We start from the raw sequence: 13,003 nt of genomic DNA on the forward strand, positions 1-13,003 counted from the left end.
AAAAGTGATGAAAAAGCACAAAAGCCTTGTAGCAATGTTTGTGGTCACAGCTAATGCCTAGTCGACTAAGGCAGAAAATGTACAGCAAAAGTATTCACTACAGCGATCTCCTTCTACAGTTATATCAATGCAAAATGAAATCTTATCAAGCTCCAACTGCCCATTCATTAGGACATAGAACTTGAAATGTATCAAAAAGCCCAACAACAACCACACTCAGCATGCAGCTAACCTGCATGATGTATCTCATGTCGGGATCAGACAATAAATCACGCCATTTGAGACAATTGTCATTGCTAGCATACTATGCCTACCTACAAGAACTGGCACCCTCCGATTCTCACAGTACTACCAAACTAAAAAGATATCCAATAAACAGCCTGTAGAATTACTTGTTACAGTACTAAATTATCGTAGTCTGTGGAATTACTTGTTACAGTACTCAATTATCGTAGTCTGTGGAATTACTTGTTACAGTACTCAATTATCGTAGTCTGTGGAATTACTTGTTACAGTACTCAATTATTGTAGTCTGTGGAATTACTTGTTACAGTACTCAATTATCGTAGTCTGTGGAATTACTTGTTACAGTACTAAATTATCAGAAAGTGCACGCAGAAAAGAAGGCACATAAGAATTAGAAGCTAGTAGTTCATGAGTTTACCTAATAAATAAGCATAAATAACTCGCAATGCAGACAATCTGCATATGCATCAAGCTACACAAGATGGAATGTTCTGTATGGTGTGAAAATATCGTATGCAAACACTCTTAGCTAATGAAAAGTCGTAGGTGCTGTTGAAATTGTGGGCAGGTGTCATTGTGCAAGTGCCAATGTTGTGCAGGCTATCAAGGCTAGCACCTTGTTGCCAAAGCATGTAACAGAATACCAAATTACAAGCTGTAAGATAGAAACATAAAAAGATAAAATGCAAAAGGCTTATCAATGACACACTGTGGTCTGTCGAAAGAAACATAACACCATTTATTAGGTCAAAACAAAGTCACAAAATATCACACAGAACAAAAAGAGCATCTACCAACAAAAAATCAATAAACATAACTCAAGCATTGAACTTCACAGAACTGTATGCGCAAAGAAGAAATAACTTGAATAACACAAACACAAAACCAAAGAGATTAACAAAGAACTAAGCCTGAAACATGAAAAATTCACGCAATGCTAAGTCAGAAACAGCACAGTACACACAGAGCTTACAGTCCATGTTACACTTCACACCTTTCAATGTTTACTGAAAGCTTTGCTGCAGAATTCACTTTACAGATACTTTACAGTGCAACATATACTCCCCTTACAGCGAGCTTATAACCGTAAGGCTTTTCTTCAATACAACAAAATGCAAAGAACACCAACAGAATGAAAAAAAAAAAAAAGGTTCACTGCATCAGAAATCATACAAGACCGTTATATCTGGCCAAGTATAGATCAGGGTATAAATGGTGCAAAACCACATCATTTCAACAACTAATGATTCTGAACCAAACAAAAAGGTGGCAAAAAAAAAGGTGACAATGAGAGCTATTATACAACTACCAAGAAAGCATTACACAGGGAGTGCAATTTATACAGATAGAAACGATTTTTTGCAACTCCTCTAATGCATTTGACATTGACCCTCATCACGATTTCGCAACTAGCCTCTGGATTCATTTCGGATTCATTTCAATAAGAAACCCCAGACAGTCGAAATTTACCAAAAGCCCTCTCAGCATCTTTCTATCTCAGTTCTTCCATATCCTTCATCCCTTCCTTCACAATGTAGTTCGGATGTCCACCATATGCAGACAGTTACTGTGCCTTTCCTCATGATCATATATATCACTATTACCATTACTATGAACTAATCACAATCGCAACTGCGGGTAACATTATTTCAAGGATCTACTAACACTTGGCAATTGGAGGCAGCGAGCCACTATGACTAGGTGTATTTCAAGTAACCTCAATTACCTCTCCACTTTTAATTTATCTGAACAATATCTTTCAGTATTAACTCATCAAATAACATTTGACTACTTGCAGACGATTGCATAGTATTTGCAGCTGAAAACACTGTGTAGGACCAATTCACACCTAATAAATAAGGATCTATTCAAAAGCCAGTGTATATAAAGTACGGGATGAAAATTAGCATAAGCAAAACCACCAATGTTATGCTTACTAATGAGGAAAATTGTTTAAATGTTTATACATATTAGATGGCACTGATATAATGGCAGAATAATTTCCTCACTAAAGCCAATGTATCTGCTCTCTATCACAACATGCAGGATCCTTTTAGAATTGTTTGAGAACTAATCGAAATAGAACAAAACAATAGCTTGCGAGTCTTAAATTTATACTAATATAGTATTTTCTCTCACAACCACACACTAGAATGGTTTTCTGGCTGACTTTACTCCTCTCTCGAAGATTTTATTAAATTCACAATTTAGAATTAGAAACTGATTTGTGCAGTGTATTTTCTTGCTCTTAAATAGGTTGACTGTCTAGTTTTTTGTGCATATCTCATTTCAAATGCATACTTTCAGTTGCCTCAATTGTTTTTGCACTCATTTTGTATAAATTTCAACATGGCCCAACCGCCTTGGATTTTCCAACATCATTATTTTAACTACTACTGCATGTGCCCGATAAGGGCCTGAAGTATGTATTAACTAAATTAAATAAACGGTACATCGTCGTGTACATAGCAAGGCAGGTTTTCTACATGAAACAAAGCCCACAATGCCAACAAGATGTTAGAACGATCCGAACTTCCCACTGGGAAAGTTCCAAGAACCAAGTATGGGGCTGCGATCACATTTATTGTCTGCTGGAACTCAGAAATATAGCAGCTACACTTGTATTTCACCCACTCAAAAAAGAAAGTAATTCTCTAACATTCTCTAAATATTAAGATGATTTTCGCATTACAGAAGCAGAGTGGGCTTTGAGGTACACAGTGTAGTGGCGGGCTCTCGATTAGTTACGAACGCCTGGAGTTCTTTACAGTGTACACCACAAGCCTCAGTATTGAGCACCGGTTCAGTTTAAACTAACTTAGTCAACAGCTGTATCCATCACATGCACATTTTAAAGGATACAACCTCAAAGAGCCGTTTTTTGTTCCAATGGCAAGTATCCGTTGCACAGGATCAAATGCCAGTGCTGTTGGTTGGAAAGGAAATCCATGGCGCACAGTCTGCCAGACAGGAAAAGTGATAGAATGTCCATCAGCACACTGAAGTAGGTGATCTCATATATACATTTTTTATTTTTTTTTTCACGGAGCAATAAAACTTCAGCAGTTATAAGCAGGTTTCAAGAAGTGATTCAAACTGTTTCAGCTAAAAAAGAAGAGCAGGTTTAGCTCCCTATAGTTCATTCTTTTTCTTTCTTCAAATAAATTTAGCACAGCATTAAAACTGTTAAGGTTTGGACCCTACAGCAGCTCAACTTTGTGCAAAACACTCTGCAAGTTTAAAGCACCAGACGACCACTTAGTATTTGTACAAAGGATGCAAAAGTACAGCGATGCAGATGATCACATTGAATCCGCAAAATCTAGATTTAGCCCTGTAGCCATCCTTTTATGTACAAGCACAAGCAAATGCATGCCAGTTTACCGAAAGGCATTTTTTTAAAATACGGCAATTAAAAATTCAACCTATACATTGCACTGTACTAACTCTCTTAGAATGCAAAAAGGTCACGCTGTGTGCAAATTCTAGATACTGTGTTCCAATCTGCAGCTTGTGAAGTATACAGCATGCACACGTTACGATCATGTGTCAGTTTTCAGTACACTCCCAGTGGGTATTTTGATGGACACCTTCATTTATTGCAGAAAGACCTCGGCGATTCATAAACTCAAGCAAGCCAAATGTGGCAGGGGCAGAAGAGGAAAAAGAGAGAGAGAAGGTCATGCCTCAGCAATGATTAATGCGCTCTCAGGAATGCAACCAATCTGCGTCACTTGCATTGCGTCTACATCGGCCTACCGAGGGCGCCAGATTGATAAAGGTTGTGCGGTTGCTATTAGCACGTCCACCAGGTCCAAACTAGCCTTAAAAAGTGGAAACGGTCAGTGTGCGTTAGCACCAGCGAAAATCGGGACAAAGTTAACGTAAGCAATATGGTGTTGACATTTGTAACCACAGCTGCCGCCGATGCAGCCACGCGAAGACTGCGACTCGATTCACCAGCACATACGCGCTCGCTGCATTCGAGACAAAATAGCACCCAACGTGATTTTTTTTTTTCCTTTTTTAGGCGACAACGAATTCGATAATCGACATCAAGCGCTGCGGCGACTACATCTACTGAGCCTGCGGCCACCGCTCACAAGCCTGCAATCGACTACGCGCCGCGTTGGAAATACCGATTTGGGAACCTTTCACGAAAGCGCGTGCTAAAGAAACCCGGCGATGTTCGATGTCGGAGTTACGCTGCGAGGAATCAACTTAGTTGCGCCCTAGAAGGCCGCGAGGTAAGCAGGCGTGCTTTTAACAGAAGTTTACAACACAATATATCTAGGTGCAAACCAAAACAAACGAGCTGGCAGCGGTCACAGCGCTGGAGAGAGAACTCAGCCTTCAAAATATCTCCGGGCGCACGGTACAGCACTTCACATGCGGTGGTCAGAGGTCAGTCCTTCCGACGTCAAGTGACAGCCAGACGATTACAGGCACGCCATAAGATGCGTACAAGGCACAACCAGCACGAAAAGCGCTACGGTCAGAGCGATGTAGCAGACCTCTCTGAACAAAGTCGTGTTTTCGCAATCAAGGCACGCGAACCGTCTAGATGCCATACTGCATACCCAACAGTGCAGAACAAACTCTCTAAGCCACACTCGACGAGCTCCGCACAAATTCCACTTTAATTCAATCCAAAAAGCCCCGTGCACGCTTAGAGCCGAGCGCATTCCATGCGCCTACCGTGGTAGGCGGATTCTTGACAAGCACACATGAACCCGCGAATGAAATGGCGACTCCCGTCATAACACAAATCACACCCCCTTTTCGGACGGCTGCGCGCACCGAAATCAATTATGTCCCCGCAAAGAGCGGTGGCGCAATCCATAACGGGTCTCAAAAATGTGTGTTCGCTTACTCTGGAAACCTTAAAATGTTCCGGTCGCAGCGTCTCTTCGACGTCGGCTTCTGGTTTCACTGGTTGGGTTACCGAGGACCGTAGCCCATCGAGAACACCCTTGAAAAATCCAGACTTTTTCGTATCGGATCTAGGCATCCCCGATGAAGATGCGGTCTCGTTATCCTACTGGAAACATGAGTACGCTGCACTCAGTGCATCTGAAAGCAATGTTTGAGTAAAAGGATAAATAAAAAAAACTACGTGGACACAGCCCGACTCGCGAAGCGTGAACTGTTACGGAAAAAATTTCTTTCGGTTTCTGATAGGGGTCGCTGAGCCGTTTCTCCGGCGTCCAATGAGCGCAAAGTTTCCATCACCCGGATGTACGTCACGTGACAGCACAGGTAGTTTTGGTATGCCGTCAACACTTAAAATAACGTGTGTGTACGATGGAAAGGCATTTCTCTAGGCAAATCATGCTGCGAGACGGTGAATAATACAAGCAGCTCTATGCTTGGCACTCGAAAATACGCTCGTGACGATTCTGGGAGCATATATTCTAAATATCTGCTCAACGCTTAATACCGAAACTAAAACGAGTGTCCTTGGCCGCACCGGCCGAGCATTTTTGGTGTTTTCAGCGACATATTTCCACGCATAACTCCCGGTTTCGAGCTCAGCCATGCGAGTCCATGCGTTGCATAATTTTCTTACTACAGGTGAAACAGAAAAATGCGAGCGTGGCTTGTGCTTGTAAAGGCGTGCCACGAGCGCCAGCTCGGAGGATTTCTACAAGACCAAATACTAAATCTTTTTGAATGCACCTACCACAATACCTCTGTCTGTCAGACCGTGCATGTCGAAAAACCTCCAATACACTCAAAATACAGTATATTTCCATACCTAACATTTTTATTTAAAAAGTGTTCAAGGAAAACTTTATTCCGGCACAGTTACACGCGTGAAGCAAAGCAAAGCCATAAAAAAAAAACTGCGACGGACGCAGAACCAGCAGAACACTAAAACGCAGAAAAGTTAGGAGGATTCCGCCAGAGTATGCGTGATTTGTTTTGAAAACGAAAACCATGTAGCTATCATCATCATCATCACCCTTAGCAGCGGCGATTTCAAACACGGCAACAGGTTCGTGGAGTGGGTACTGTGCCTGCGCAGCTGATACAATTAAAAACGCTTCGACCTAACCAATAAGCAAATAGATGACTGAATGCTAACTTCCATGCAGTGCCGCAAAGGATATAAAGACTGAATTCGTGGCAATTTTTTCATCGATAAACGCGTCTTTTGCTGCCGGACAAACGTCAAAGCAGCCAGAAAGAACCAGAGAATTAATTGTTACGGGAAACAATAATACGATTGAGTTGTCCTCTTGCCACTTTAAGGCTTACTTCAATAGGTCTGCATACATAATTCATCTCTAATTAAGACACAGCATTGTCAAATGCTGTGTCTTGTCAAATACTGTGTCTTGTCAAATGCTGTGTCTTGTGTTCGTTGTCAAAACACACCCCGAAATTCTCCCCCTGTTCTCTGTACTCGAAAAAACTGATGTACGATGTCGCGGCTCAATAATAAGAAGTGGAAATTATTGCAGAAAAGAGTCACTCTTCGCCATCGCACGACGCATGGCACTCCTTTTAATTACAGGCACAGTTCAAAAAATTAAGCTCACCTTTTCGCGTCAGCCTTCTTTTATCCTTTGCACTGTCCTCAAATGATCATAAACTATAGCGAAAATTAGAAGTGTTCTTTTGTTTGTTTTTTTAAAGCGCCTCTGCGGCAAGATGCAGATTCACGTGAATGGGGTAGAAGTTTTGACAAATTCCATTCGTTCGCAGTTACTGACTTTGTTGTAGAGCAAAGGTTTTTGTTTTGTATGCGAAAATATTGCAAATAACTGCGATTTTTCGTACTTTTTTTGTGAGAAAATAAATTATCTTTACGAATCAAGTCCTAGTAGTCTGTGTGCACTCGTATTTTTATGTAAATATTGCAGTAGCACATATGACACCACTGACCTGGTTTTTACGTTGCTGAAAGTACACTCAACTCTGGGGAAGGGGTGCAATCATGGGCAACTTGCAAAATTTCTCGAAAGGGGGGGGGGGGGGGGGGGGGAGTGGGTGTCCCACCTATGACTTATTTTGTGTCCGGACTGCCGGACTGATCATTAGTGGAGTGCAGAACAAACCACGCCTGAGGCGCGGATAGATGAATGATCAAGATAACAACAGTAGTTGAGGAATAATATTGTTACGCCGCGCCGCGCGTCGTCAGGCGGGCTCCACCACCGTCTCGCGCACACCGAGTTCTTCTTCTTCTTTTCGCTGCACTGCAGTGCGCCAGCGCCGCAGCGCGGCGTAACAATATCAGAGTAGAATCTCGGCAGTACATCCTCAGGATGTTGCGTCGTCCTTAATATGACAAGTACGCACCTGACATTGTTGTCCATCCTCAAAATCGCCTCGGAAGACCTTCTTGTTTTCTGTGTTTTCTTTTTCTCAGGACATAAAATGACGCATTGGAGCAGGGAATGCGTGTTATTAGTTGATTGCTGATTTGTGGGCAGCATTCACAAGAATTGTAAAAAGCTTTTTCTTTATTTCGTGATTGATTCTAACAAACTAATTTCGCAAATGTGGTCACGCTTAGCAAGACTGACTGGTTTCATCACCTCTGTCAGTGCCCACGGATTGTTATTTGTGCAGTTTTTCATACAGGGACCGATGTAGCACCCTCTGAACTTCAATTCTGCCGACAAAGAGAACGAGTTAAACGGGTTGGTCTCAGGGACCTGTCCCTCTGAAACAAAAATACCGACGATTACGTTACTTCCTAATGCGAAATTTGAGCGCAGCAAATAAGCTGTTTCACCTTTTCGATAGATTGAGGCAAAGAAATCGAGCAACACATGTATGCGCTATCACAGAATTTTTTTTTTTTTCACACGTATTCGCAATTTCGGCTCGGGCGGTGCACATATACAGATCCGCCGCCACCGATCTGGCTCTCTGATTGCCACCGCACAGGGGTTGCATTGGAGGAGGAGCGAAGAAAGGAATTAAGTTCGAGCCGGCGCTTTGACAACCGGAGACTCGCAGGAAGAGGGGGGAGGGGGGCGGCGTGTACACCCAGCGGCAAACGATGGGGGCAGAAGCGCGCGCAGCAAGCGGACAACACGATAAAGGGAGGAGGGAAGAGATAGCAGCGACTGACTGATACCGCTGACGCCGATAGCGCTGGGGGGATGAAAGGGGGGCGGAGCTGGTTACGAGGCCGACGACAACGCCGACGCCGACGCGAAACCCAGGAACGGACGCCAAAGAGCTGCGCTCTAAAATTCTGCCACCTCAACGGCCGGTCATTTAGACGAGTACATCTACTGCCGGCCGAAAACCGAAGTCCAACTCCACTAGAAACATGCAGTTCTGGCTAAACATCAAATGTGTTATACGATATGTCCAGAATACATGTCATTTCTTGGGTCAGCATCATTCTTTTTATTGTATCACTATTTCACAAAAATTTCGTTTAATTAAACCTCTTCTATGTAATGAAAGCCGCGCGTGCGTGATAAAGCGGGCTTTCCGACATCTTCCACAAGGTTTGGATCTGCCCAACGTAAAGTACACAGTTTACAGGAACTCAGCCATGAGCAGTGGAAGGCGAAGCTGGCTCACACAAAGCTCCCCAATCAGCGCCAGCTGATCGGTCAAGCCTGGAGGGCCGTATTCGCCAATAGTTTCGTGGACCTGAGTGTACCACTCACGTAATTACTTTATATTAATAAAGTTTATTCTCTCTCTCTCTTGATTTCAGTGCAGTGCCAGATTTTCTCGCGTGAGGACGTTTGTGGGAAATTTCAGAATTTTCGTGCAAGCCGACCCTGCTCTCCGTGAGCTTGACGCGCGGAGGAGACGATGGCGACGCCGCGTCGCGCGTATTAGCCGACGAGAAGGCGGAGCGGCCTCATAGAATGCCGGTGCACTTTGCATCGCTTATAAAAGTATAGCAGGGGTAAGCAGTCTTAGCGCACCTAATAACTATGCAAATCGGCTGCAATTTTGTAGCGTGAGCTATTGGCCACAGTCTCACCGTTTCGCGTGCCCCCTCCGTCGACCATACTGCGCATGCGCGAGTGACGTCACTGTGCACAGCTGGCACAGAGCCACGTGACGTCACTACTGACGCTGCGTATATCCTGGCATAGCAGAGCTAAGCCACTGCCAACTTCTTGAAGCGACAGCTTCACTACGCCAGCCACTTCGCCTCGTCGAGCGTGGTCGCACCTCGGCCGTATGCCCGTGGCTGCAGCTGTGCGCCGGAGCTGTTTCAAGAGCCGTTGCCTAGCAACCGCCGCGGTGGACACCCGAACCGCACCGTACAGGAGGGGAGGAAGTGGGAGTGAAAGAAGAGGAGCCGTAATGAAGAAAATGAAAATTGTATTTGAGGAAAGGAAATTATGCAGTAACTGTCACGCATATCTCGGTGGACATCCGTTTGTAGAGGAAGGGAGCAAGTGGGAGTGAAAGAAGAAACAGAAAGAGGGGCCGTAATGAAGAAAATGAATTTGAGGAAAGAAATTACGCAGTAACTGTGAACCCACGTGCAGGGACAAAGATGAAGAAACACCCAGCGAAACGCAGCGGCGAAAGACTGACTCAGCAATTCGACTCGGCGAGTTCCACTCGACCAGCTGTAGCATCGCGGTCACTCCAGGTAACCTGAGCTAAACAAGCGAAAAGCTTCACTACGCGGGTCAGAGCCGAGCTTCGATCGCGCGAGCCGAACTGGTGAGTTATGCGCATGCGCGAAACCGAGTGACGTCACGCGCAGCGCAGGTGGTGACGCAGCCGCGCGCTACTGCTCATGTGCGCCGCCTTCTCACCGCCGCTACTACTGCGCGCGCTCTTCTCCCTGCCGTTTGACCTTTCGTTGCAGCCGCGTGTTGCCCGCGTCGCAGCCGGCAACCCTCCTCTCCGCATTCCTCAGTGCAGGCAGTGTGTGGACGGCCGAACGCCTCCACCGTTATTGTGGTGCTCCCAGTGCATTGTGCGCGAACTGCGACAGCCATGACGTCAAACCAAGCATAACTGAAACTTTTCGCTTGTATATCTAGGCTTAACCAGAGCTAAGCCACTGCCTCATTTTTTTTTATTCGTCTAGGCTGGAAGAAAAATGGCTGAGGCTTAGCTAAGGTTAAGCCTAGTCAGATGCGAAGCAAATTGATGGAGAGAGAGAGAGAAACAACTTTATTGCCATAGATTGGTGGGATTTAGGGCAGGTGGGCTTGGTGTGGCCCCAGGTGGGGGCGACTTCCAGGGCCCACGAAATGAGTGCCAGTTGGGTGCTCTGGGGTGGTATTCTGCCGGTGTCGCCTTTTGCGACAGGTCGCATATGGGCGGGGCCTAAAAAAGTGCTTACAGATGCTCGAAGAAACCGAAAAAGCCGCCGGCACTTTCGTCTGCGGTGCATTCATTCACTCCGAGAAGCGACAATTTACCACTGCTGATTCACTAGCAGCAGTAGTTTCGTATCTTTTATAGCAAGAATATTTGCCATCACATGACGTCTAATGTTCAAAAAAACATTTGCAAATTTAATATAAACTCGCTTTACTTCATTTAAGTCTATAAAACACCGCGAAAAAGCTCCAAATCTATTTTTCTTTCGTTCCGGACGGTTGTGCTAGGTTTCGGCTGCGTTTCGGGCAGTTGCAGACGGTAGCAGTGTAGCTGGAGGTGCCATTAGGCTTGCGCGCTCCAGAATCGAGAGCGTATCTAAAAAACTAGGCTGAATTGCAGCTTAAACTTTATCGTCGAAGCAAGGTAAGTCATAGCGAAAAGTAACAACACCAGTAGTTGCCGGTAAACATGCCGACCGGAATCGCAAGGACTGCTGAATTGGCTGAAGCGGGCGGCTCTCGCTTGAAAGGACGTCGCCATGTTTTCACGCCAAGGGCGCAAAAGCCGCAACTGCCGATTGCGTTCGTACGCTAACGGTAGCCCGTCGCCCGCGCGAATCGCTTCAGCGCATTCCGTTGTTCGACTAAGCGTAGTAAATTGCGGCGACGTCACGACGACGTAGCAGGAAGGCGGATCCGTGTTGTCACGCCGCCGTCACCGCGGCTCGAGCCAATCAGCGAAGTGCGACTGCGACATGTCGCAAAAGGCGACACCGGGAGAATACCACCCTGGTCTGGCCTTTTGAGGAGTTGGTTCCATCCTTCTTAGGAGGGAGCTGGCAGTAAGTTTCGAGGGGGCGGATTTCCCGCGCAACCCCAGAGAATGTGAGCCTGGGTGGCGATTTCTCCCTGGTAACAATTTTGGCAGACGGGGTCGTATTCCCCGTCTGTGATGAGTGAAAGTCTAGAATGGCTAAGGATAGAGTGCGTATGCAACCTGCGGAGCAAGGTGGCTTGCGCTCGATTCAAGTCGGGGTGTGGAGGCGGGAACTGGCGTCTCATCTCTCTGTAGAGGTTGGTAATTTCGGCAAAGGTCTGGGGAGCCTCGGCAAGAGCGTCTGGGTCCGTGAGGCCGGCCGCCCGGTTGGTTAGTCCTCGGGCTAGTCGGTCGACCCCTTCGTTTCCAGTTTCCCGCGTGGGCGGGTGCCCAGACCAGGTTGATCTTATGGTCGGGAGTGCAGCCGCGAAGGATGCGTGCAGCGGGGTGGCAGATAAAACCTGCCGAGTAATTTTGTAATGCTCTTTTGGAGTCGCTTCTGTGCGCGTACGTGGGTCAGCGATGGCCAGCGCGATGGCGGTTTCTTCTGCCGCTGTCGGAGAGTGAGCTACTACTGTGGCGGCGGTGACGAGAGTAGACTGTGGCGTGGTTGCACAAGCCACGTATGTGTTTGCACTTTGCCGTGCAGCATCTACGTATATTGCGTGTTCGTCGGCAAGGTATGTGGCATCTAGTGCTTGGGCTTTCAGCTGACGGCGCGTATCATGGCGGCCAGGTAGCATGTTTTTGGGGATTGGTTTTATAACTAGGCGGCTATAGACCCCTATCGGAATGGGCTGGGCGTCGTGGGGTGGACGTCGCCTATGGGGTTGATGTTGAGACGGTCAAGTATGAGCCGCCCGTGTTTAGTGCGGGAGAGGCGGTGGATTTGGGCGGTCTTGTGTGCCTCTATGAGTTCTGTGAGCGTGTTGTAGATGCCGAGTTGGAGGAGGTGCTGTGTGCTGGCGTACTGAGGTAGCCCCAGTGCCGCTTTGTACGCTGAACGTATAATGCTGTTCACAGCTTCCTCGTCCTTCCGGCGGAGGTGATAGTAGGGGTAGGAGTAGACTATCCTGTTAATGAGGAAAGCTTGCGTGAGCCGACAGAGGTCATCCTCCTTCATACCTCTGCGGCGGGTGCTGATGCGGCGGATAAGGCCGTTGATCTGATTGGCTGTGGTGCGGAGGCGCTGAATGGCCTCCGAGTTTTGCGTGTTGTTCTGTATTAACATACCCAGAACGCGGATGGTGCGGACCGGAGGTATGGGATGTGTGTCGACTTGAAGCACAATAGGTTCTTGCGGGTCGGGGACGGGCAGGCGAGCTCGTCTGTCCCTGATGACTAGTAATTCGGACTTCGTTCAAATCAGCCCTGCTTCTAGGCGGCATCCCAACACCTGGCCGCCTCGTAAGTGCCCGGAGAGCGAGGCAAGTTCAGCTTTATACCGCTGCTGTAGCGTCACGTGGTCAGCTCAGCGCCTCTGATGTGGAGCCTCCACCGCCGCGGCCGACCGCGCGAGCCGGCAGCCCATCTCTCCTCTGCTGTGACGTCATGTTGTCACGTGGTCAGCCGCCGCGCCTCTGATGTGGAGCCTCCATCGCCGCGGCCGACCGCGCGAGCCGGCAGCCCATCTCTCCTCTGCTGTGACGTCATGTTGTCACGT

At 46.8% G+C, this 13,003-nt stretch overlaps 1 protein-coding gene across 2 annotated transcripts in view; it reads right to left on the reverse strand.

Moving 5' to 3' along the window:
- Tomosyn (syntaxin-binding protein tomosyn) overlaps positions 1–5,425 on the reverse strand; it is a 57,953-nt gene extending 52,528 nt beyond the window's left edge. The window contains exons 1-2 of one of the 2 annotated variants that reach the window (XM_089571943.1): positions 5,120–5,425; positions 3,109–3,206 (exon numbers count right to left, since the gene is read on the reverse strand). In XM_089571943.1, the coding sequence (XP_089428069.1) occupies positions 3,109–3,206; positions 5,120–5,257 (236 nt within the window). In that variant the 5' untranslated portion in view covers positions 5,258–5,425. The remainder of the gene's footprint in view (positions 1–3,108; positions 3,207–5,119) is intronic. The other variant, XM_089571944.1, reaches the window with a different exon arrangement.
- Between the last annotated feature and the right edge of the window lie 7,578 nt (positions 5,426–13,003).

This window comes from Amblyomma mixtum, chromosome 2 (genome assembly GCF_055824585.1).
Source record: "Amblyomma mixtum isolate Tamu chromosome 2, ASM5582458v1, whole genome shotgun sequence".
NCBI classification, from domain to species: Eukaryota; Metazoa; Arthropoda; class Arachnida; order Ixodida; family Ixodidae; genus Amblyomma; species Amblyomma mixtum.